The sequence below is a fragment of the Aspergillus viridinutans genome, assembly GCF_018404265.1.
Source record: "Aspergillus viridinutans IFM 47045 DNA, scaffold_1, whole genome shotgun sequence".
NCBI lineage: Eukaryota > Fungi > Ascomycota > Eurotiomycetes > Eurotiales > Aspergillaceae > Aspergillus > Aspergillus viridinutans.
The window spans coordinates 4,074,414-4,097,801 of NW_025091217.1; the positions used below are offsets into that span (position 1 = coordinate 4,074,414).

A 23,388-nucleotide genomic window follows, 5' to 3' on the forward strand; every position below is an offset into this window, starting at 1 on the left:
GGCGGTCAACAGCGGCAGCAAGAGAGTTTGCCTGGCAGTAATTATTATTGTTGGTTGCTTAAGTATTGCGTCGCTGTATCAAGAGCATCTCAGGGAAAGATGACCGGAGTAAGAGTTGACTTTCTTCGCTGATAGTCATGTATTTGAGCAGGACATGCCTTTCCTGTTTTATCTCTCGTCTCTCCTTCCTAAATCACTTATACATTAAAGTCAAATTGCCGCCATGGACCAAAACTGGAGCCCGGCTGTCCAGGTCGTCATCAATGGCCGTCCTCAGGCGCAGGGCCATGGCGCTGGAGGACTTTCGCAACGCCGGACCAGGCCATTGTCTGTTGATGAAGCTTTGCAGTACTCACCTATGTCTAGCGCGCCAGTGTTTGGCTTAGGTATGCATCATGAACGTCTCACTTAAATGGTGAAGTCAAACTCACCCATGATACTCTTTAGACTGTATACTGCGCCCTGATGTTGGCCGACCTCCCACTACCACCTCTATCAATCATATCCTTCAGTCGGGTCGAACGGTTTTGAATGAACTAAATGCAGAGATACAATCCGGGCATGATGAGTCGAGTCGGTTAGAGACATCTCGCGAATATCTACAGCAACTGCTTGACGGTGACCAGTTGACGGAATTGTAAGCAACATTGATCTGTAACAACGGTACGATACCCAGCAACTAAATCATTCCCAGCAAGTTCAAACTTCCCCCTGGATCCGCTCAGGCGAAGAGTTCCCTGCCTAGTCCACCCTTGGAGCAGGGTTCTGGTCGTAACGAGCTTGGCCCGTTTGCAAAAATGATGTTGGATGCTACGGACATAGCATTTCGATGTAAGTCTCAAACTATTGCATTCAGAAACAACGTGCTCTTAAGCTGATCCGTCACAGATCCTACCTCGACGGAGGTCAAGATTGAAAAGCCAATGAGGAGATCCCCAGCGTGGAACGAGCAAGCGCATCGAGCGAATAATGCTACTCCGGCGTCTTACAGTCAATCGCCTTACCCGGCAAGCCAGCTGTCTGTCGTGATTCCAGTCAAGTCGATACATACTCTGAACGAACATGGCGCTTCGAAGAAGAGAAAGCTAAATAACGATGTGGAGGACCTTACTATGATTCGACTCAAAGATCAAAAAGAGGAGGCAGATGCGGCTCTTGTAAAGCTACAGGATCTGTTTCATGAGGTTTTCCAGGCAGAGGATCAAGCTGAAGCAGAGACAACTGCTGGCGGATCGGCCGAACGACAAGATGCCGTTTTTTTGGTTGCTCACTCCCTTGACGCAAACGGGCCTGTCCTCTCATCTGACGCTCACAGCCGTCTTCAGAAGGCCATGAAAAAGGTTGTTAGTTTCAACCGGCTTCAGGACATCCCATCGGAGTATTTGAATAGACTACGGAAACTTTGTGAGAGGCCAATCATTGCCGCACAATCACCCGATCTCAGGTTGGACGATCCATCAAATGATTCTGAAACCCAAGAGTGGCTCCAAAAAGTCGATGATATGCTCAATGCTCTGCTCGCAGTGGGTACACTGTTGCAGACAATGTCTGGCTCTCGGACGGAAAGGGATCTCTGTCCGGAGGATCTGATCGAGGCCATTCCAAATGTATTCAATCAGATTTTCGATCACTGCGTTATTCCAGCAGTTGAGGCCCGCCCTGGAGGCAAAGAAGCCAGGTATTTTGAGTTCTTCTCTTCACAGAAGCGTGTTATAGGGGGTGTTATCCAGCAAAGTAAAAAGGTTCTCGGCCTATTTGCCGACTTTCTGTCACGCATTGATGTCTCTGAAGGGACAATCACCGCTACTGAGTTTTTCGCTGCAAAGCTAATTTTCGTGGAGAACGCGCATTCCGAAAAGGACTCCGCCGTCGGCTTTCAAAAGTACGAATCAGTTCGCCGCGGAGCAATGGATGTCCTGGCAAAAATCTTCTCCAGGTATCCTGCTCAGCGTCCATTCATTCTTGACGAGATTCTTGTTTCTCTGGAAAAGCTTCCGTCTACGCGGCAGAGTGCCAGGCAATTCAAGCTCGCCGATGGTAAGAGTATTCAGCTTCTAACTGCACTGGTCATGCAACTTGTCCAGACCACTGCCCTTGACACTCCATCGTCCAAAACACGAAAAACGAAGCGTACTCTCTCGGCTGGCGCTGATGACGAAGAGTCACATGAAAATGAGGAAGACTCGGACGAAGCCGACGACGAGGATGAAACAGATGCATCTCTGGAGCGTCTTGCAACGAAAGTCAATCGTCTCTATGATAATGCGGTCCGCAGCGCGCAGTACATCGTCAAGTTCATAGTTCAACGTGCAATGACATCGACCAAGACTGGCGACCAACCCTTTCGGAACATTCTTGATATCTTCACCGAGGATCTGATCGGCGTCCTGGGCTCAACAGATTGGCCTGCTGCTGAACTACTTCTTCGCATCATGGCGTCTCACATGGTCGGTATTGCAGATCTTGATAAAAGCCCTGCCACTGCGAAAAGCATGGCTCTGGAGCTTCTGGGCTGGATGGGATCCGCCATATCCGATCTAGTTGTGACCGCTCAGCACTTACTTCCCTCGATGGAAGAGTCCGACAGTGATCTCAGTGTCTATTTGAGACAGTTGTTTGAGGACTACTCCAACCATGCCTTACATCCTCAAGATCTGGTGGTGCCAGAAGGTCCGTATCGAATAGCTCTCGAGTACTTTCTTCAGGCTCAGTCATCGGACAACTGGCAGCTCTCCAGTGCTCGGGGTTATTACTTGGCGCAATGGGCAAAGACCGTCTGTTCTGTCTATTATAACTCCGAAGACAGGGACGATGTTCCTGACGGCGAAGCTACTGAGAGCCTCATAGTTCTCTTGACGAAGTTGTTCTCGGAGCCGCTGTGGTTGGAAACTCATAGGTACCGGCTCTATCAAATGGATATATTCATTTGCTGCAAAATGCTAACGCTGCTATTCCAGACACTTCGATAGGATATCAACGGCTCACGGGCGGTTTGCGTACATTTTGACCGTTTTAAACTCGAGCTTTTGCAAGGCTTTTGACACGATCCTGAAAGTCCTCCTCAATTCGATAGCGAGCGATCAGGCAAAGGTTCGTAGTCGGAGCCTAAAAAGCGTGATCTACATGCTCGAAAAAGACCCAAGTCTTCTAGACAGAGACGCATCAGTCATGCGTGTTATCCTTCGATGTGCTGCGGATGCCTCGCCGATGGTTCGCGACTCGGCGCTCTCGCTGATCGCCAAATGCATTGCTCTCAAACCGAAGTTGGAAGAGGATGGGTGTAGAAGCATTTTGACTTGCGCAGCCGATCCTACAGCCGGTGTGAGGAAGCGCTGCATTGGGCTGCTAAAAGATATTTATCTCAAGACGTCCCGCACCGAATTGAAGCTGGCTATAGTGGATAGCTTTCTTCAACGGACAACGGATACAGAAGAAAGCGTAGCCACTTTGGCGCGGCAGACTTTCGAGGAGATTTGGCTTACCCCGTTTCATGAGCTTATCGATTCATCACAGGATGGCTCAAAGCTCAAGGTCGGTCTAGGAGAGCGGGTGACGTTGATGGTAAGCTTGGTGCAGCGCAGCGAGACCGCTCTCGAAACATTAGGGTTTTGTTTGAAAAAGCTTTTATCGGACAATTCCAAGACGGCCTCATTGAACTTCAAGGTTTGCAAAGCGATGGTTGCAACGATGTTTGAAAAGTTAGTTGAAGATGAGGGCTTGGAGAAGGAGTTTCAGCAGGCTGTCCTTCAAACGATCACAGTCTTTGCCAAGGCAAATGCGAAGCTATTCAGCCCTGACCAACTGGAGACTCTTCACCCTTACATCGGCAATCTCGCCACTGCGGAAGATTTGTTCATTTTCAGATCTGTGGTGGTAATCTATCGCTGTGTCCTGCCGTACCTTTCGTCCGCTCACAACAGTCTTCTAAAAGAAGTGCAAAACGATCTTTTCAAAAGCGTAGCCAAACTTGCTCGTTCAGAGCTCAACGAGGTTATGGCCTGTTTGTGGACCATCAATGGCGTTTTGCGCAACACTGACAGACTCGTGAAGCTAACCATATCGGTTCTGAAACCGATTCAACATTACCGAAACGTCGATCTTGCAGATAATGCTAATTCCGCTATTGTGGCCAGAGCTAAGAGCTATATTCGAATTGCCGGCTGCGTGGGGCGTCATTGTGATCTGGAGAAGTACGAACCTCATTTCAAGAACGCCTTTCCGTCTTGGAAAGGCGGATCGGTGGCTGGCTTGATGGTCGACTCTATTGTGCCTTTTACTCTCCCGAAGCATCCTCTAGAACTTAGGGTTATGGCGTTAGAGAGCGTGGGCTCGATATGCCAGTCCTGGCCGGCTCAGTTCAGCCGGGATGAGCCGAGAAAAATTCTTTCCATGGTCTTCAAAGAAGACAATGCAAGCCTTCAGAATATCGTCCTGAAATCCTTTGCGGAGTTTTTCGCCATGCACGAGGGCAAAGCAGAAAAGTCAGTCGTGCCGTCTGCTGAAAAAGCGGATCAGGAGAACTCTACCAGACTCGGTGGCTCATTAAAAGCAAGTGACAACGACGGGGCTGCCGCTCTGATAGCTCAACACTTCCTACAGAGCATGCTTCGAGTCGCGCAATCTCGGCAGGACGCATATGCTCTCACTGCGATTGAATTAATTGCTAGCATTAACCGTCAAGGACTGGTTCATCCCAAAGAATGCGCAGGCGTGTTGGTTTCGCTGGAGACATCCACCGTGCCAGCGATTGCCAAGGTTGCATTTGACACACACAAGATGCTGCATCAGCAGTATGAATCGATGTTCGAAAGAGAATATATGAGGGCGGTTCAGGAGGCTTTCTATTACCAGCGCGATGTGGTCGGTGATTCTAGCGGCGCTCTGGCCCGACCTTACGTTGCCAAATTGGCACCGCTTTTTGATATTATCAAAACCAGTAACAGTCGATATCAGAAGAAATTCCTGTCCAACCTGTGTTCGAAGGTAGACTTCGAATTGAAGAAGCTCGATAGCACGGGGGACCCGCCAGAGCATCTTCTACTTGCGCGATTTGTGTCTCAGAATCTGGCATTCTTCGATTATGGCCAGCTTGCTGAGCTGGTCTCAGCAGTTGGATGCATGGAGCGCATTGTTTCCGCGACAGGAACAGTTGTAGCCCATTCGATTGAAACAGAGATTTTCCCGCCTAGGATGGAGGCACCACTGGGAGAACTGTCATCCGAACCTCTGCGGCAAGGGCCAGTCAACGCAGAGCCGCTACCGCAGGTCAATCCGTCCGTGTTACGGCAACTGGCTACAGCAGCCGCATCCCTCTCAATGCTTTGGGAGGCTCGAACATACCTTCGCCGTCTGTATGGGATACACGCCCATGTACGAGACAAGGAAGGCAAAGCTGCCGCCAAGGAACTGAACAAGTCCGCCACCAAAGTGCAAGGAGTGACCGGCGACAAGTTTTGGGACGCCATATCTCGGAACATGGATGCACTGAATAGCGAAGAGCAAATGATTAGCAAATGTCGAGAATTTGCCACTTTGCTTGCGATTGATGATGAGTTCAAGGTCGGTGAGGGCGAGGATGCTGAAGGCGACAGCTTCGACGGTGTCGCTGACCTTGACGACACGGGGCCTGGTCCAGGGTCCGTCGGTGGGCAGCGGCCTGGCAAACGGAAGAATTCTCTTTCTGGTCAAAATGCCGCGAAGCGACCCCGGGGAAGAAAGAGTGGCTCCGGCAAGAAAAGAGCCAGCACGGAACCGGACGATGACATGGATTGGGGCTAAGATCACCAGTAGTCAGTTGGCCAGGCACGGCCAACGCTTGCATTTTTGGCTGTGCATTACATAGACGTCGCATACGGGACGGCAAACGGCGTTCGGTGGGCTTTCAACTACTTTTCTATCTCATGAGATGTCTTTTTATCTAGCTATTCTGTTATATTAAAATGACGGCGGGAAGGGGATTTGCTTAATCTTCTCCTTATGGCTGGCTCTTTGTGTTCTCTATTCATTTTGGGCTGCCTGCAAGGTAAGGCCAATGTTTACTGTGTCCACTTGCTGGGGCCAGGCACAAGGACGATTCGTTGAACATTCTTTACCAGTTAGCTGCAATATACCACAAACGAATCATCTTTGGTTCCGGAAGTGATGATACTTTATCTATTCTGTCCAAGTTCTTTAGCAGCTTTAGCGAGGCCACGTTGTTGCCGAGATACCCACCTCTATATTTATATGTGGCCCCAGAAGGCTTAGTGCCGATTGTTGTTAGCGTGGCATGACGTAGCCGGGTCGCTCCATTCCTCTTACTATTCAAAAGACTTTCTTCGCGGTCAACTTTCCATCGACGAGTCTTTCTTTTCTGTGTTCAATTTTTCAGTTCTCTCTCTTGCCATCTTATACTACCTCATTACAGGTACAATCGTGCAGATTGACAGAATCTGACACCCCCGGATAGAATCACCATCGCCTTGCCGCAGACCTCATCCCTATAAGCCATGGGCACGGTGCTACTCCGAAGCCGCCCAAACGCTGCGGCGCTCAGGAGGATCTGTCTTGTATCACATGGAGGTCAATTCCCGAAGCCTTGCTCCTCAATTGGCATTGCTTCATCTCGAGCTTTACACACAACCCGGCGGCGACCAGTGGCCCAACAGCGTATCTCAAATATCCTGCGCAGTGCGTCGTTATCAGTCCGATATGAGTCGACGACAAAGGACCCAATGGCTAAAGCTGCCCGCAAATCCCCCGCCTTCAACGTACTCGTAAAGACTTTCACATACTGTGGCTTTTTCATTGTCATGAGCGGTGTTGCAGTAGTCGCGTTCTTCGTCTATGATGCGACCACATACCGAGAAGATCCTAGCGCTGAAGATATTCCTGTGTCTGAATTGGCACTTAACCCTCGACGCGGGGGGCCGAAGAATCTGCCTATAGCGGAGGTCCTGGTGGGAGATAATGACTCAGAGGCGATGGTGCAGCAGAACGACAAGCCACGTTTGGTGATTCTGGGGACGGGCTGGGGCAGTGTCGCGCTTCTTAAAAATCTCCATCCTGGCGATTATCATGTCACTGTGGTATCGCCGACGAACTATTTCCTTTTCACGCCTATGTTGCCCTCTGCGACGGTTGGGACTCTGGGGCTGCGCTCGCTTGTTGAGCCAGTCCGGCGGATCGTTCAACGGGTTCATGGTCATTTCTTGAAGGCCGAGGCTGAAGATGTGGATTTCACGGAGAAGCTGGTTGAGGTGTCTCAAGTTGATGCCAATGGCAAAAAGCAACACTTTTACCTTCCGTACGACAAACTGGTAATCGCTGTTGGTGAGTGCGGGCCATGAATGTCTTTCCTGTTGTCGATACTAAGTCTGGACCACAAAAGGATGCGTCACAAACCCCCACGGCGTCAAAGGACTCGAGCATTGCAATTTCCTGAAGACGATTGACGATGCTCGTAAAATCAAGAACAAGGTCCTCGAAAACATGGAGTTGGCTTGTTTACCGACTACTAGCGACGAGGAACGTCGGCGTCTGTTGTCGTTCGTTGTCTGTGGCGGTGGTCCGACCGGCGTTGAGTTCGCGGCCGAATTGTTCGACCTGCTGAATGAGGACCTGCTTCGCTCGTTCCCAAAGATTTTGAGAAATGAGATTTCCGTTCACATCATTCAAAGCCGGAGTCATATCCTGAACACTTACGATGAGGCTCTGTCTAAGTATGCGGAAGTAGGCTTTTCACCCCGTTCACTGAGACAAGAGGATTGAGGATGCTGATGCATACAGGCCCGTTTCAACCGTGATCATGTTGAAGTCCTGACAAATGCTCGAGTGAAGGAGGTTCACGATGACAGAGTTTTATTCACTCAAATCGAGAATGGCGAGCCGGTGGTGAAGGAGATCCCAATGGGTTTCTGCCTGTGGTCAACCGGAGTTGGTATGTGATTACTATCCTGGTGTGCTACGTACTCAGAACTGACTATTGCACAGCTCGTGCTGAACTTTGCAAGAGACTCTCAGACAAGCTCGAGGCTCAGAACAACAAGCATGCTTTGGAAACCGACGCTCACCTGCGCCTGATCGGAGCTCCCCTGGGTGACGTGTATGCCATCGGTGACTGTTCGACCGTCCAGAACAAGGTGGCCGAGAATATCATTTCTTTCCTACGTACTATCGCCTGGGAGAAGGGCCAGGATCCCGAGAAAGTTCACCTCACATTCCGGGAATGGAAAGATGTAGCCAACCGAGTCAGGAAGCGTTTCCCCCAGGCATCTAACCATCTCCGCCGGCTAGACAAGCTCTTCGAACAGTATGACAAGGACCACTCCGGTACCCTCGACTACGGCGAACTGCACGAACTCCTCCACCAGATCGACACCAAGCTCACCTCCCTACCCGCCACCGCCCAGCGCGCCAACCAACAAGGCGAATATCTGGGCCGCAAACTCAACAAAATCGCAGCCGCGCTCCCCGGCATGCGAGCCAACGAGATCGAACACGGCGATGTGGACGACATCATCTACAAACCCTTCAAGTACAAGCATCTCGGCAGCCTGGCGTACATCAGCAACGCGGCCGTCTTTGACTTCGGCGGACTCAATTTCAGCGGCGGCGTTCTGGCCATGTACCTCTGGCGAAGCGTCTACTTTGCGGAGAGCGTCAGCTTCCGCACACGGATCATGCTCGCCATGGACTGGGCCAAGAGAGCACTCTTTGGACGAGGTCTGTTCCCCCTCGCATCTGTTCTTCTTTCTCGTGAATCAACAACTAACCTTTCGGCTTTCGATAGACCTTATGAGCTTCTGATCGGAACCTTCTGGATATAGGCAGCCTGCCCTGGCAATCCACAGTTAAAGGACATACCACTCTATCCATTCATGCTCGTGCTTGCTGTTAGATCGATAAAAGAGATCTATACCCAATTTCTTCATATCGCTTTGTGCATATTATACTATTTAACTAGGGCTCACTCTCGTTGAAATTGGTTGAGGATGTAACTACTTGGTTTGGTATTAGTGATAGAACTCGTGCTTGGTGTTTCTTAGAATATATATATCCATGACAGCACCCTTTCCGTCAATGCTGATAAATTGTGTTTGATAGTATTCTCCTGACAAATATAGATGATGCAGTCAATTTGATTGATCAGTACCTACTCATAAGGACTAGAATGTTTGCTACTGGCCAAGCATTGGTCTTGTGTTCTGATTACCTTGGGCGCTGCAACGGGTCAGCGACGTGAGTTAACATGTGCATGGGCTGCTATAGAATGGCCAAGATAATTTCATACGCGAATAGAAGAACAGAGAAAGGCTGCTGTTTGGATATATTTACAACAATCAATGATTGATTCTTCAATTGTATTCAATTGCCTCCCTTATGAGAAGGAAAGTACTATGGTTGAGCGCTAAGCGGCCACTGATGAAACAATCAAGCCCGAACTCCTCGCTAAACTGGAAAAGCGGCAGAGAGCATCAAGCAAAAGCAATGCAACATCGCTGATCATGAAATCATCGGGTCAACATCTCCATTGTTGGCCATTACAGTATCATTCGAAGCGCCATTCTGACTGGCACTCTGAGCGTTCTTTACGTTGCTGTCATCATGGAGTCCGAGGTCGAGCTTCTCAGGAAGATCCTTCTTGGCTTCTCGGGCCTTCTGTTCCGCCCAGGCGCGCAACTTAACCAGATTGCGCAGCCGAGCTTCTTTACGGGCACCCTGGCTTTGCAGGATAGCTTCATTTACCCTGGTAGCAATATCTTTACGTAGGTCAGGATGCAACAATGGCGCAAGGGATGGCGCCAGGTTCTCAGTAGGAAAGATCAAAAGAGCAAGGGTGCGTTCAAGGTCCTCGAGAAACTGAGGGTTGGTGGGTGCCCGCGGAGCGAGCTGTGAGGTCGCAAACTCGAGGGCAGGACTGATGTCACCATTGGGCGTTGACATGCACGTACGGATCAATTCCACAAGCTGCAAGCGAAGCAATGAGAAATGCAGAGACGGATTTTCATCCAAAATCTATACAGATGAAGTCAGCATGGCATATTCACTCTAAGTGTATGACGATGTTGACATGGCAGTTGAACAGTTTGCTAATCATACTGAGGACTGAAGATGTTTGTTTTTCATCAAAACCCATAAGGGGATTTATGAGTGGTGCATGTAAACCGATATAATCCTAGCAAAGGATGGATGGCGGTGGGGCAAGAAGTTTAAAAAGAAAAATCTTCATACCTGTGGATTGAGATCATTGATCTTCTCGATTGCAGCTTGAATGTTGCCAGAATGAATCGCAGTGCGAATCTCTACTCTTTCCTGGATGGACTCAATGTCCGCCCTGGGTTGTATGTTGGCCTCAACTGCAAATTTCTTTGCAGCAGCTGGGTAGCCATTGGTAATGAGGTAATCCATCACTAGATAGTTGATATCACTGAGCTGATTGTCAGCAATTGCAGGCGACTCAACGTCAAGAGCAAAGTAAAGTGAGGACCGATTCAGAAACACAAGTTAACATATTCTCCTCAAGATGTTTCAGAGAGATTCCCAACTTGATTTCATGATCATCATAAAACGGTGTTCAGGAAACGGAAGGCAATAAAATAGGCAACTCACGTTTTGGAGGGTTTGACCTCATCGACCTTTCGCTCGAACTGATGCCATGTTGGCGTCGTTGTCGAGGAAGTGGGAGACATCTGCATCCCGTTAAAATCAAGCTATTACGCGCGCACAACCCGTGGGAGAGCATACGTAATTAGCTGAAGACATTGTGGGATATTGTGGCGTGGACCTTGATGCAGGAATCAAGTGCCTTGGAACTGCTCCGGCTGTCTGTGAAGATGGAAAACCTCGCAGACGGAAGCCATGGAGAGAAAATCTCTGAAGGGGAAGAGAGAAGTGAAGAGGAAGAAGAAGAAGAAAAGCCGGCAAGAAAAGCGGCAGGTTTTTGGGTCACGCTTAGAGCTCTAGGACTAAGACTAAACCGTAAGCGAAAAGTCACGGGCCCAGGCTAAGCCCAGTCGGTCTAAGCGCCATCACTAAAGGGTTCCCTGCCTGATAATTATTATCTGCAGTTCTTATCGGCCCAGGAGCTTTTTAGCACTGGCGATTCCTGACCTGGCCGTCATATATTTTCTTTCTGGATGATATGTGTGGAAGGTCAGGAATCTGTTGCTCAATCTCATTACTCAAGCCAGGGAGCTTTTACTGGAAGAAGTAGCAACATGGAGTCTATCTCTCCCGTTTACTCGTCGGCCACGGAGAAGAGATACTACTCTCCACCATGGGCGGATTTGAGTATTATTGGGATTGCAGGCAGTTCGGGGTCTGGCAAGACGTCTGTGGCGATGGAGATTGTTAAATCCTTGAACCTGCCATGGGTTGTGATTCTTGTTATGGTACTAAGGACCCATTCAAACATCACTTGCATAGATATAGCCATTTTTGTGCATCATCGTGACTTCTAACCCTTTCTGGTACAGGACTCGTTCTATAAGAGTTTGACTCCAGAGCAACATGTCAAAGCACATGCAAATGAATTCGATTTCGACTGTCCGGATGCAATCGACTTCGATGCATTAGTACAGACGTTAAGAGATCTCAAGCAAGGGTAATTTCGCTCCTTGCTCCTTCGTAACTATCAGCGTCTCCGGAATTGCACGCAGCTAACGGCAAATGTGTCAACCAAAAAAGAAAGAAAGCAAATATACCTGTCTATTCTTTTGCTCAACATCAGCGCCAACCTCAGACGACCACTCTTTACTCGCCGCATGTTTTGATCTTGGAGGGAATTCTGGCACTCCATGATCCGAGAATCATGGAGATGTTGGATGTCAAGGTAATTCTACTTTCACGCCCTTACTACCTCAAGATACTTATCAGATCATTCCAGATTTTTGTTGAGGCAGATATGGACGTTTGCCTTGGACGCAGAAGTGAGTGAGAATCACGCCAAACATGATTAACTATCCTAACCGAGGCGGCGCCAGTATTGCGTGATGTTCGGGAGAGAGGCAGAGACATTGAGGGTATCATTAAGCAATGGTTCCAATTTGTCAAGCCATCGTATAAGCAATACGTCGAACCTCAACGGTCGGTTTCGGGTAAGCTAGCACAAAGTTCCCTCCCGGTCTGCTTGTCTGACGGAAGTAGATATTATCATCCCCCGTGGAATCGAGAACAAAACGGCCATCGGTAAGTGAATATGTTGAGCTTCAGTTTGCATGCCCTTGCTGAATAGCTCCCAGATATGGTTGTGAAACATATCCAGCGCAAACTTCAGGAGAAATCTGAAAGGCACAGCGCAGAGTTACAGAAGCTGGAGATGATTGCTTCGGAAGAACAACTGTCTCCGAATGTGTTCCTCATGCCTCAGACCCCGCAATTCGTCAGCATGAACACAATATTACAGGACCCTGCGACGGAACAGGTCGACTTTGTGTTCTATTTTGACCGACTCGCTTGTCTACTAATAGAGAAGTGCGTTGGCCCTCATGTGACAGCGTCTGAAAAGTTCAAGTTCGTGACTGACCATAACGTGGCGTAACAGGGCCATGGACTGCACTCGGTATCACCCGGCGAAGGTCGAGACCCCTCAAGGGGATGATTATAACGGATTGCATCCGGAAGGCCTAGTGTCCGCTGTAGCAATTTTGCGAGGTGGTTCTTGTCTTGAGACAGCTCTCAAGCGAACCATTCCTGATTGTATTACTGGTCGACTGCTCATTCAGACGAACGAGCGGAACGAGGAGCCAGAGCTGCATTACTTGAAACTGCCGTCAGGCATTGAAGAGCACGCAACGGTCATGCTCCTTGATCCTCAAATGGCTAGTGGAGGAGCTGCCCTGATGGCGGTCCGGGTCTTAGTCGATCACGGAGTCGCGGAAGACAGAATTGTTTTTGTGACCTGCGCTGCTGGAAAGGTTGGACTTAAGCGGCTCAGCACCGTTTACCCTGAGGTCAGGGTCATTGTAGGGAGGGTCGAGGAGGAGCGAGAACCGCGATGGTTGGAGAAGAGGTATTTCGGATGTTAGACTCTTGACGGAAACTTGTTGGACCAGAGGGTTGTACATTGAAAGTGTCGGTGCCGGGGAAGGATTGCATATACTTTGGTCTATCATCGCAGGCGATAACCAAGCGAGTAATGTACATACCCATTTACGCAGTATATGAAGTATGATTGGCAATTAAGATACGGAAGCATAAAGCATGAGCCATATGTATGTAGAACAATCTCGCTGTAGGAACGCACGGACCAACGCAGAAACCGGCGCAGATTCTTTGGTTCAACCGCCAAAAGAAAATTATCCTTATCAACCAAGTCTCATAGAAAAGGCGCCTCAAAAGGTGCTAGAGATTCCAAACAACGTTTCAAGTCTCACATTCGCACGGTCGCATCCTCACTAGAGTCAATTCTTTAAAATCTCTTTCCGTGGAACATCCACGATGCCGGACTCAAAGAAATCCAAAAAGAGCGGCAAGGCCGACAAGCAGGCCGGGACTGTTATCAGTACGATCAACTTTCTGCGGTCGTGATCGCCAGGCTGTCGTGATAAATGCTAACTCTTGACTGTTTCCTTCTAGCCGATCCCAGATTTGCTAATATCCAGTCCGATCCGCGATATCGTCTTCCCAGCAAGCGCCAGACCCATGTGAAGCTCGACAAGCGTTTTGCGCACATGCTGCGCGACAAGGATTTCTCCCGGAATGCCGCTGTTGATCGCTATGGACGGAAGCTTGCACGCGATGACACGAAGAAGCAGTTGGAGAGATTTTACCAGTTGGAGGGGGCCGAGGACGAGGATGAAGATGAGGATGAGGAGGAAGACGGAATGGTCGCTGATGACGATGACGAGGTTCGCAAGGAGTTGAAACGGGTAGATAAGGCGTATGATCCTGCTCGGGACGGAGGATTCTCATCCTCGTCCTCGGAAGAGGAGAGCTCGAGTGAGGAAGAAAGTGAAGAAGAGGACGAGGAGGAGGAGCAGAGTATTGAAGAGCTGGAGTTTCCCGATAAACAGCAGGTGGATGTGCCGACGGGAGAAGTCACGAATCGCATTGCGGTGGTCAACCTGGACTGGGACAATATCCGGGCGGAGGATCTAATGGCTGTGTTTTCCAGCTTTGTTCCGACGGGCGGCCGGGTGTTGAAGGTCTCTGTGTACCCGAGCGAGTTTGGCAAGGAACGTATGGAGAGGGAGGAAACGGAGGGTCCTCCTCGGGAGATTTTCGCGACGAGCAAGCGCGAGGAGGAAGACGATGAGGAGAACGAAGAGGATCTTGATTCGGAAGAAGAGGAGGAGAAGATCAAGCAGTCGATATTGAAGGAAGATCAGGGCGAGGAGTTCAATTCTACCCAGTTACGAAAGTATCAACTGGAACGACTGCGGTACTTCTACGCCATCCTGACATTCTCGAGCAAGGATGTTGCGAAACATGTCTATGACTCCGTGGACGGAGCCGAGTATCTATCTAGTGCCAACTTCTTTGACCTTCGATTCGTACCGGACGATACGGACTTCTCCGACGACAAGCCGCGCGACGAATGTGAACGGATTCCAGACGGATATCAGCCGAATGAGTTCGTGACTGATGCGCTGCAGCACAGCAAGGTCAAGCTTACATGGGACGCGGAAGACAGGTCGCGTAAGGAAGCTCAAGCCCGAGCGTTCAGAGGCAGTCGCAAGGATATTGACGAGAACGATCTGAAGGCCTATCTTGCCAGTGACAGTTCTGATGATGAGGCAGAAGAAGAGGCGGTGGAAGTTGTTGATACTACAAAGGGAGACGGGTCTAGTACAAAGATCTCCAAGAAAGAGGAAGAACGCCAGCGCCAGCGGGCTCTCCTGGGCTTAAGTACAGAGCCTCTCAAGTCCTCCAAATCATCTGGTCCTGTTGGCGAAATGGAGGTGACCTTCACCTCGGGCTTGGCTGGGGAGCCCAACCGCGACACCGTCTTCGAGAACGAGCCCGAGAAAGAGGAGACTACGATCGAGAAGTATGTACGGAAAGAGCGTGAGCGCAAGAAGCGGAGAAAGGAGAAGCTCAAGGCCATGAAGCGCGGGGAAACTGAAGGGGAGGCGAAGGCCGAGACCAGCGAGGACGACGCAGAGTCTACAGGCGAAGGACAAGCTCCGCAGGAAGACTTGGGCTTCAACGATCCGTTCTTTGACGATCCGGATGGCAAGGCCACTGCTGCCGCTCGTCGCAAGGAGGAGAAGCGTAAGAAGCGCGCTGAACGCGAGGCCGAGGAGGCGGCGAATGCGGCTAAGCGGGCCGAACTGGAGCTCCTGATGCTGGACGACAACAAATCAGGAATCAAACACTTTGATATGAATGAGATCGAGAAGGCACAGAAACAAGCCCGCAAGAAGAACAAGAAGAAGGCAAAGGAGCAGGCTCAAACAGTCAATGACAATTTCCAGATGGACGTCAGCGATCCTCGTTTTGCAAGGCTGTTCGAGAGTCACGAATATGCCATCGATCCTACCAACCCGAAATTCAAGCCCACACCGGGCATGAAGGCACTGCTGGATGAAGGACGCAAGCGACGGAGGGATCGGGACGACCGAGGGGAAGAAGAAGCCGACGCCAGCTCGCGTGATAGGAAGAAGAAAAAGCAGAAGCAGAGCGCTGCAGGCAACGCTGGCTCGGATGATTTGAAGAAGTTGGTCGACAAAGTGAAGCGCAAGACGCAACAGACTTGAGTCTGACTGTACTCACCTTCGTTTGATTTCTCTAGCGGACAAGACAAAAGCATACTGGGATTCAGGATATTCAGGATATATACCACGGTATTGTACAGCATCTTTGCAGGTGTAATAAAAGCATTGTCCATCTTTGAGTTGACATACTATCGTACATCCTATACGGCAGTCATTCCCCGGGGAAAACTTCCACAGTAATATGAGATATTCAGCGCATTCTCTGCTGCCTGTAATCTCCTATAGCCCTATTCGCTGCCGATGACTCGAACGAGTAACCTGGCCCATGCAGGATGAGGTGTTCGTCCTACCCCGCCTGCAGCATCATTACTAGATATGTATGTCTATGTCCACCCTGGTATATCTGACAGACGGGAAGTATGCAAGCTGCCAATGAGCTGCATGCGATCGGCATCAGAATGAGATGAGGCTGAGATCATGTGTGAATAATACGGAGGATCTCACTCATTCTCTTGATCTGTGTGGTGGTGGACGGATTTCATTGCTCACCGCCCTTTCATCCTCCTGCTCCGTACTCTCACTCACTCTCCCCGCCCCCGGTCTTTGCCTCTCCGTACTCAATTCATCATCTTCCCCTTCCTGTTGATTCTTTGTCTTTCTTGGTGATGAGATTGTTCCTTTCTCATTCCTGGTCAGTTCTTCTGTGTGCGCGATCTCTCGATTGCCAGAAGTGAACCTCCCCCGCACGATAAACTGTTCGGGTGCTGTCTTTCCTTTCTGGTCGATTCTGAAGGAACACAATTGCCCCTCGATCAACCTGGGTTGATCATGGTTCTTCATCGCTAGGATTGGACATTGGGGAACGGCAGCTCAGTCTAGGTTATCAGTCTGGCTGTTGGTTACCTGTTATATTCAATCTCACGTCGACTCATTCCCGTGGCTTGTTCTGTGCTGTGAACATCAGAGCCTGGCGTTGTACAGCCATTACTTTTCTAACCCTTGCATACCTGACCACTCGTCACTAGCTGAATCATTATGTTAGGCCGCCTGTTGAGCAGTGCGGCGTCAACATTGAACCCAGCCGCGTACTCGAATAGGAACGCTACCCAGCTGGAATCCGTGACGGAAGAAGAACACACATCTGGCCTTCTTTTCCCCGACGCGAGCCTGCTACGACGGTCAAATACCCATGCCTATCCGTTACATAGCACATTCAATTCACCGAATGCTTATGCTGCCGGTGCCTACGATGATCGAGGTGGCGTGGAACTAGATCCAGTCAAGGACTTCCGGGTGATAATTGCACAGAACGCGCTTGGAGACAGGGATGCGTGTGTGTTGTTAGATACTCGCACGAACTCGTCCGACGTGACGTCAAGCCCTCTCGATTCAGAACCGTACGTGCTCGACAATTCTGGTACGAGACATGTTCGCACACTCTCCAGTCTCTCGCGGGTACCTCGGCGCGGGTACCTCCCTCCTTCGTCGGCCGCCGATTCGAGCCCACTTTCTGTCGCCGCGGAAGCCCGCAGATCGCCGCCCATGGGTTCCGGTGCTTTTGTTCGCGCTCGAGGCCGCAGCTCTACATTGTCGCCTGCAGGTGGGATGAATGAGGCAGGTCGCTCACGTCACCCGGCCGAGAACAGTGACTCTGGCCTGTTGAACTGCATATTCGGCAGCAGTGCGTTTAGCTATCGCGGCTCTTCGACCAAGATGCATATCATTTCTGCGGATGAGGATTCGGGTCGAACTTCAAGCGCATCACCCGCAACCCGCAACTCGCTTTCACGGGCATATACTACGGGAAGTTCCTCTGATTTCATGAGTACATCTCGGGGCTCTGAAGCCAAGCCACCATCCAAGGTCACCATTCTACTGACGCGGATGTTCGGTGTCAACTTGCCCGAGGCAGGTGACACGTCTGATCGGCCCGACCACCCGACTTCCATGTACCAAGAGTCACTACCGGAGAACGGCTTCCCCTTTCCCGATGTTAGCAAGCGTAAAAAGATAAAGGAGAAGAAAACTCCGATGTATGCGGTGGCGATCACGATTCAAATTCCGCTTCTCTCCCGTAATTCGGGACGGCCCGGTTCGCGCTTCAATACGCAAGGTACTGACTCACCCAAGGTGGGGATGTCGTGCTCACTGGACTCGGATCATCGCTGGCGCGGCGGCTTTCTGGATGATAGCCTGTCGCTCGCATCTCCACCGGCAAGCTTGGACGAGCGGATTGACCTGTTGGTAGATCACTGGGACGTGATCAACCGCACTCTGTCACATTTGGAGCGACTTTCTCGAAAGGAAATCTTGTTTCTCTTGAAGAAAGTGGACTCGTTGGGAGCGAATCCGAAGCCCGCAAAGCCTCCAAACATGCAACGTACAAATCAGACGATTGTGCATCTGCCGGCGAACATACTGGCTGTGAATTCGAAGTTGAAGGATGAGGCTTTCCGCAGCGCCCGTCGTATTAGCATTGCTCTTCAGACTCCGCATGTCGTGACGGGCCAAAGCCGCTGGGGTGTTTGGCGTGAAGAGGGACGCTCAATCGTGCGCAATCTTGGGGATAAAGAGCATAGCTTCTTCTTCTTGGTTCTGATCACCGCATTCTTGGGAAACCATACAGAATGGCTGAGTACACTGGGCCCCGACTGGTACCGCCGGCGGCACTATCTCCAGCAAAAGGCCCAACAGGACGCAGACCCGGTCCTAGCTCACAGAACTGTTATCATTTCGCCTGACAAAATGACGGCCCGGAGGCTTATATTCTTACTATCGGCTTTCCTTCCGGCCAAGCAACGCTTTGAGCCACTTCCGTCACCGCTTCGTCCAGGCACGTCGGCGTCGGCACGTGCCGTTTCGCAGAGCCCACCGACCGTGCCCGTCCTGAGACAGGAACCCTTGCGCAGGGCCATTGAGCGGCGATCACGTGCGCAGCGCCTGGCTGAAAGTGACAATCATCAGCGGTCCGTTAGTGTCTCTTCTAGTGAGACAGCGCATCGATCGGCGGACGACGTTGACACATCGCTTCCTGAGCTTGGTCCGCATCGCAGAGGCTCTGATGCTCGCTCTATTCGAACATTGGGTGTTCCCATGCATGCAAGAGACCCGCGGAACAAAAACACCTGTGTAGCGACCACCTCCACGGCCACTCCCAGCAGCGCTGTCCCTGTTCCCCATTTTGCGTCGCGGCAGAGTCGGCGTGACCGAGAGGATCCAGATCCAACTGCGCCGGGCATCAATGACAGTCTGGCGTCGGAAAACCTGCTACGGAACTTGCAAAGAGGTGACAGTTCAGCCATCAGTGCTACCAGCAGTGTCCCTTCCAATGGTGGCCGATGGGGAAATCTGTTCTCCGGTCTGTGGAACTCGCGCCAGGAGTCGTCCACAGCCGAAGGCAGTGACACCGTCCCAGTTGCTGAAGCTCGAAAGCGTTCCGTGTCTGCTTATGTCGGCCCTTCTAAGCGAAGCCCTCCAACTCTGAGTCAGATGGTGAAAGAAGTTTCAGGCGAGACACCCGGGGACGTCTCGGAGACTACCACGAGTGGTACTATCTCGATTCCTCGATTCTCCAGTCAGCAAGGGCCGGAAGAAAATACTCCAGAGCCGTCATCGGTGCCGGAGCAGAACAGAGAATCTTCCTTGAAGCTGTCCGTGCGGGGAGACGACGGGATTGTGGACGTGGAACTTCCGCTTCCCGGGTTCCTTTCCCTTTCGTCGTCAGGCGATTCGACCATAGCGTCCCCCAAGAAGACGCGGACATCGGTCACCAGTGTTGATGCTCTAGCGTCCACACACAGCAGCAATTCCGGATTTCACTGTGGCGGCCCCAAGGACAACGACGGACCCAGCGTGAATGTTGCTGGTTGGCTGAAGAATTTCCACGACGACTTCTTGCTTCAGGGCGTGCGACCTTATGCCGGCGTAGAAGCCGACATCAAGCGCGCAATGCAAGCTGAACCTACTCCTAGTTCCGCTTTTTCCTTTGAACCTGAAGGACAATGCAAATGGGTGGATGTCGCAACAACGTTGATTGCAGATACCAGAAACTTCACAGTCAAGCGGCTACGTCTGAGGCGGAAAGTCGTCGGGAATGGCTCTTGCAGGAGTCCATCTACACCTGGAGCTGCCTCTCAACCGGGAACTCCCCGCCATATTTTCGGTCATCCCACATCTGCGTCACAGCTTACAAGCTTTTTCTCCAACGCGTCCGCTTCTAGCAGGACATCTGCAAACTGGGTGGCCGAAGCCTTTGATGCCCCTGAATACGAAGAGCGATTCGTTGAGGAGCCTGTCATGGATTTGGATGGCACACTTGTTGATGCGCTCGAGCGTGTTCTCGCACAGAGTGGTCAGTCATCGTTGGCACACTCAAGAGCCCAGTCGCCGTCGCGTGGTCGGAGGGGCGAAGATAAAAGCACTTCTGATACTGTCGCTCGGGACGAGGTTCCTTCCATTGAGGTTCCCCGTGCAGAGTGCCGCAAGATGGTGCTTGGTGCTCTCGAAGAAGTGGTCCGCAGCGTGACAGCCGAACATTGCCGCGAGGACGTTGACGGGGAAATAGGCATTGCCGACAGAGAGCGAAGACGTTCATTGGCAGGGGCGGACAATACCCTGAGAGAAGGTATTCGCAAGTGGCTACTTGAAGTTGAGGAGGCTTGGTGATCTTTCTTTCTATCTCGTTACTGCAGCGATTTTGCATATTCGTGCGTTTACTTTCGAACTTTAACTTTCTACATCTCATCGACGGTTATCAGGAATGATACGTCGAGCACCAGTCTCATCGAGCGTGCGGGTGGTACTTTTTCTGTTTCTGCAGCCTGAAGATTGTTATGATACCCCTGTGTTGAGTGTTTCCTTTCGATTCATGTATGATTTATGATATTCTAGCGCACATCAGGTACACTTGCCATCAATATGGTGTGAGTCGGCCTGTCGATGTCGCCTAAGTTTCTTTCTAGAGATAATTTGAGACAACCACATTAAATCTTCTCGTATCAGCCTAATGGAATAGTATGTGAGACTAAGTTTATGTTTCTATGAAAGAGAACGCCGTAGCGACTATCAAGGCTATTTGTGAATGCAGATTACCTTGACATTTGCATCGTCAACAGTCACAGCGTCACCGCTGGGCGAAACGCGCACAGTCTTGAGCGTTTCGTGCGTCTTACTGGGATCCACCACCTCAACCTCTACATCCACCGCCAACGTACCGTTGACCAGCAACTCCAGCCCATCCAGGGCATCACCCTCCGGGACCTTCAGCTTGGGATTGACAGGCGTCACAGAGCCCGGCCGAACAAGGATAGGCAGGGTATCGAAGCCATGCGTCTCGGTATACCACTGGCCAGACTCGTACGTCTTGGCATGATCGAACCACGAGCGCCACTTGCCGCACCCGTCCTCCGGCGTCCGGGGCACGTAGAAGGTGACGGCGCCGTGCTTGGAGAAGACGGGCGCGACGAGCAGGTTCCCGCCGAACATGTACTGCGTGTCGAGCGGGTAGGTGTTGAGGTCGTCGGGGAACTCGAGGAACATGGGTCTCATGAGGGGGATGCCGTGGCGGTGGCCGCGCAGGGCCTCGAGGAGGAGGTACGGGGTGAGGAGGATCTTGCGCTTGACGCAGTCGCGGAGGACGGCGCAGGCGTCTTCGCCGTAGATCCAGGGGACGCGGAAGGACGAGGACCCGTGCAGGCGGGAGTGGGAGGAGAGGAGGCCGAACTGGACCCAGCGCTTGTAGAGCGCTGGGGGCGGGGTGCCCTCGAAGCCGCCGATGTCCGAGGCCCAGAAGATGTAGCCCGAGAGCATGAGGGAGAGGCCGCCGCGGAGGGACTCGGCCATGGCTTCGTAGGTGGATTCGCAGTCGCCGCCCCAGTGGACGGGGTAGGCCTGGCCGCCTGGGGCGGAGGAGCGGGCAAAGAGGAGGGAGTTGGCGGGGCCGTAGCGGGCGGTCATGGTTTCGTAGACGAGCTTGTTGAAGAGGAGGGTGTAGTAGTTGTGCATGCGGGCTGGGTCGGAGCCGTCGTGGTACTGGATGTTCTTGTAGGGGATGCGCTCGCCGAAGTCGGTCTTGAAGGAGTCGACGCCGAGGTCCATGAGGCGGTGGAGGTGGGTGACGAACCAGTCGCAGGCGGCTGGGTTGGTGAAGTCGACGATGGCCATGCCGGCTTGCCAGAGGTCCCATTGCCAGACGGAGCCGTCGGTGCGCTTGATGAAGTAGCCCTTCTCCTTGCCTTCCTGGAAGAGGGGGGACGCCTGTCCCACGTACGGGTTGATCCAGGCGCTGATGCGGAGCCCGCGCTCCTTGAGTCGCGCGAGGTATCCCCCGGCGTCGGGGAACATCTCGGAATCGAACTCGAAGTCGCACCACTGGTAGGACTTCATCCAGAAGCAGTCAAAGTGGAACACGCCGAGGGGGATATCGCGGTCCCGGAAGCCATCGAGGAAGCCGGTGACGGTCTGTTCGTCGTAGTTGGTGGTGAAGCCTGCAAGAAATCAGCAGTTGCATATATCCTATAAAAAGGTAACGCACTCGTGGTAAGCCAGAGATTATAACTCCACGAGGGGACCAAGCTCGGCCGTCCCGTCAGCGCTGTATACCTGCCCACGATCTCCTTGGGCGTCTTCCCATACACAACAAAATACTCCAACTCTTCGCCAGGAATAGAGATATTGACTCGCGTGGTGCGCTCGGACTGTAGCTCCAAACTGACCTTGCCGGGGTTGTTCACAAACACACCGTACCCCTTCGAGCTGATATAAAAGGGGATATTCTTGTACGCCAGCTCAGACGAGGTCCCGCCGTCCTCGTTCCAGATATCGACGCGCTGCCCGTTCTTGACAAAGGGGCCGAACCGCTCCCCGAGCCCGTACAGCTTCTCGCCCACCCCAAGGTCCAGCTCGGCGAGCATGTACCCCTGGCGCTCGAAGAAGATGCCGTCGTCCCAGCGCGACTTGTCGGTCGTCTGGTCGCCGACGTAGCCGATCGATCGCCACGAGTGGCCGGTCAGTTTGCCCTTGTCGGCGCTGGAAAAGACGAAATCGAGTTCATTGGGGGCGGTGTTGATGTTGAGTTCGAGGTCGCCGCTGGTGTAGCTCAGTTTCTGCTTTGCGACGTGGTTGATCTTGGCGTGGCCCGTAGAGGTGTTGAGCTTGTAATGGGGGCCCTTGTCGAGCCCGCCGGCCCTGGTTATATCAACTAGAGCTCGGCGAGTTACCACAGACCAGATGAACCTACCAGTGCACAAGTTTGACTCCAATGATACCCTCGAGGGGCGACGTAACCCGCGCAGAGACGGTCGCTGGCAGGACCTCGTCAGCTTCGTCGGCGACCACAAGTTAGAAGCGTAACTCACGCGAGTTTAGTGTGTCACCACGGTGTCTCTGGAACTTGTTCAGAAGGAGATCAACCGTCTCATCCTGGATGTGTAGTCGTTCAACATTGCTCATCCAGTCGATGCGAATGCCCTCCTACGAACAATTAGCCCATGGACAAAGTTCAGAGGACAAATCATCTCACCCTAAGGAGCCACATTCCCTCTGTGAACTTCATCCTGACAATGTAAATCAGATCACTCAAGCAGGAGTTGAACAGTGTTATGGACACTGCACGGTTGGAAGAAGAAAGTTGCAACGAAGGAAAGACCCGATATTATATTTCAGGTCCTCCCTCTCTCAAGGTTCTCCTCATTTTCCTCAATTAGAAACGGGCCGAACCCCGAATGCCAGCTGTTGGACTGGCTGTTCTCGA

At 51.7% G+C, this 23,388-nt stretch overlaps 7 protein-coding genes across 7 annotated transcripts; 5 read left to right on the top strand and 2 right to left on the bottom strand.

The window, feature by feature from the left end:
- Positions 1–223: 223 nt before the first annotated feature.
- Positions 224–5,778, top strand: Aspvir_001150 (putative sister chromatid cohesion protein Mis4; the record flags this gene model as incomplete). The annotated part of the gene is made up of 5 exons (XM_043266278.1): positions 224–386; positions 448–637; positions 695–831; positions 889–2,896; positions 2,958–5,778. The coding sequence occupies 5 exons, from the start codon at positions 224–226 to the stop codon at positions 5,776–5,778; spliced, it is 5,319 nt and encodes a 1,772-aa protein (XP_043122213.1).
- A 710-nt stretch (positions 5,779–6,488) lies between these two features.
- On the top strand, positions 6,489–8,807 carry Aspvir_001151 (putative NADH-ubiquinone oxidoreductase 64 kDa subunit; the record flags this gene model as incomplete). Its single annotated transcript, XM_043266279.1, has 4 exons — positions 6,489–7,311; positions 7,370–7,710; positions 7,768–7,918; positions 7,972–8,807. 4 exons carry the CDS (start codon positions 6,489–6,491, stop codon positions 8,805–8,807), a joined length of 2,151 nt encoding a protein of 716 aa, XP_043122214.1.
- Positions 8,808–9,483: 676 nt separating this feature from the next.
- On the bottom strand, positions 9,484–10,743 carry Aspvir_001152 (uncharacterized protein; the record flags this gene model as incomplete). The annotated part of the gene is made up of 4 exons (XM_043266280.1): positions 9,484–9,996; positions 10,213–10,408; positions 10,591–10,670; positions 10,726–10,743. 4 exons carry the CDS (start codon positions 10,741–10,743, stop codon positions 9,484–9,486), a joined length of 807 nt encoding a protein of 268 aa, XP_043122215.1.
- Positions 10,744–11,198: 455 nt separating this feature from the next.
- On the top strand, positions 11,199–13,007 carry Aspvir_001153 (uridine kinase family protein; the record flags this gene model as incomplete). Its single annotated transcript, XM_043266281.1, has 8 exons — positions 11,199–11,372; positions 11,457–11,584; positions 11,668–11,812; positions 11,867–11,909; positions 11,964–12,077; positions 12,127–12,168; positions 12,222–12,453; positions 12,524–13,007. 8 exons carry the CDS (start codon positions 11,199–11,201, stop codon positions 13,005–13,007), a joined length of 1,362 nt encoding a protein of 453 aa, XP_043122216.1.
- Positions 13,008–13,419: 412 nt separating this feature from the next.
- On the top strand, positions 13,420–15,680 carry Aspvir_001154 (pre-rRNA-processing protein ESF1; the record flags this gene model as incomplete). Its single annotated transcript, XM_043266282.1, has 2 exons — positions 13,420–13,483; positions 13,558–15,680. The coding sequence occupies 2 exons, from the start codon at positions 13,420–13,422 to the stop codon at positions 15,678–15,680; spliced, it is 2,187 nt and encodes a 728-aa protein (XP_043122217.1).
- Positions 15,681–16,673: 993 nt separating this feature from the next.
- Aspvir_001155 (uncharacterized protein) lies at positions 16,674–20,303 on the top strand (the record flags this gene model as incomplete). Its single annotated transcript, XM_043266283.1, has 1 exon — positions 16,674–20,303. The coding sequence occupies one exon, from the start codon at positions 16,674–16,676 to the stop codon at positions 20,301–20,303; it is 3,630 nt and encodes a 1,209-aa protein (XP_043122218.1).
- Positions 20,304–20,708: 405 nt separating this feature from the next.
- On the bottom strand, positions 20,709–23,190 carry Aspvir_001156 (putative sugar hydrolase; the record flags this gene model as incomplete). Its single annotated transcript, XM_043266284.1, has 5 exons — positions 20,709–22,123; positions 22,171–22,823; positions 22,876–22,939; positions 22,994–23,108; positions 23,158–23,190. The coding sequence occupies 5 exons, from the start codon at positions 23,188–23,190 to the stop codon at positions 20,709–20,711; spliced, it is 2,280 nt and encodes a 759-aa protein (XP_043122219.1).
- Positions 23,191–23,388: the final 198 nt, after the last annotated feature.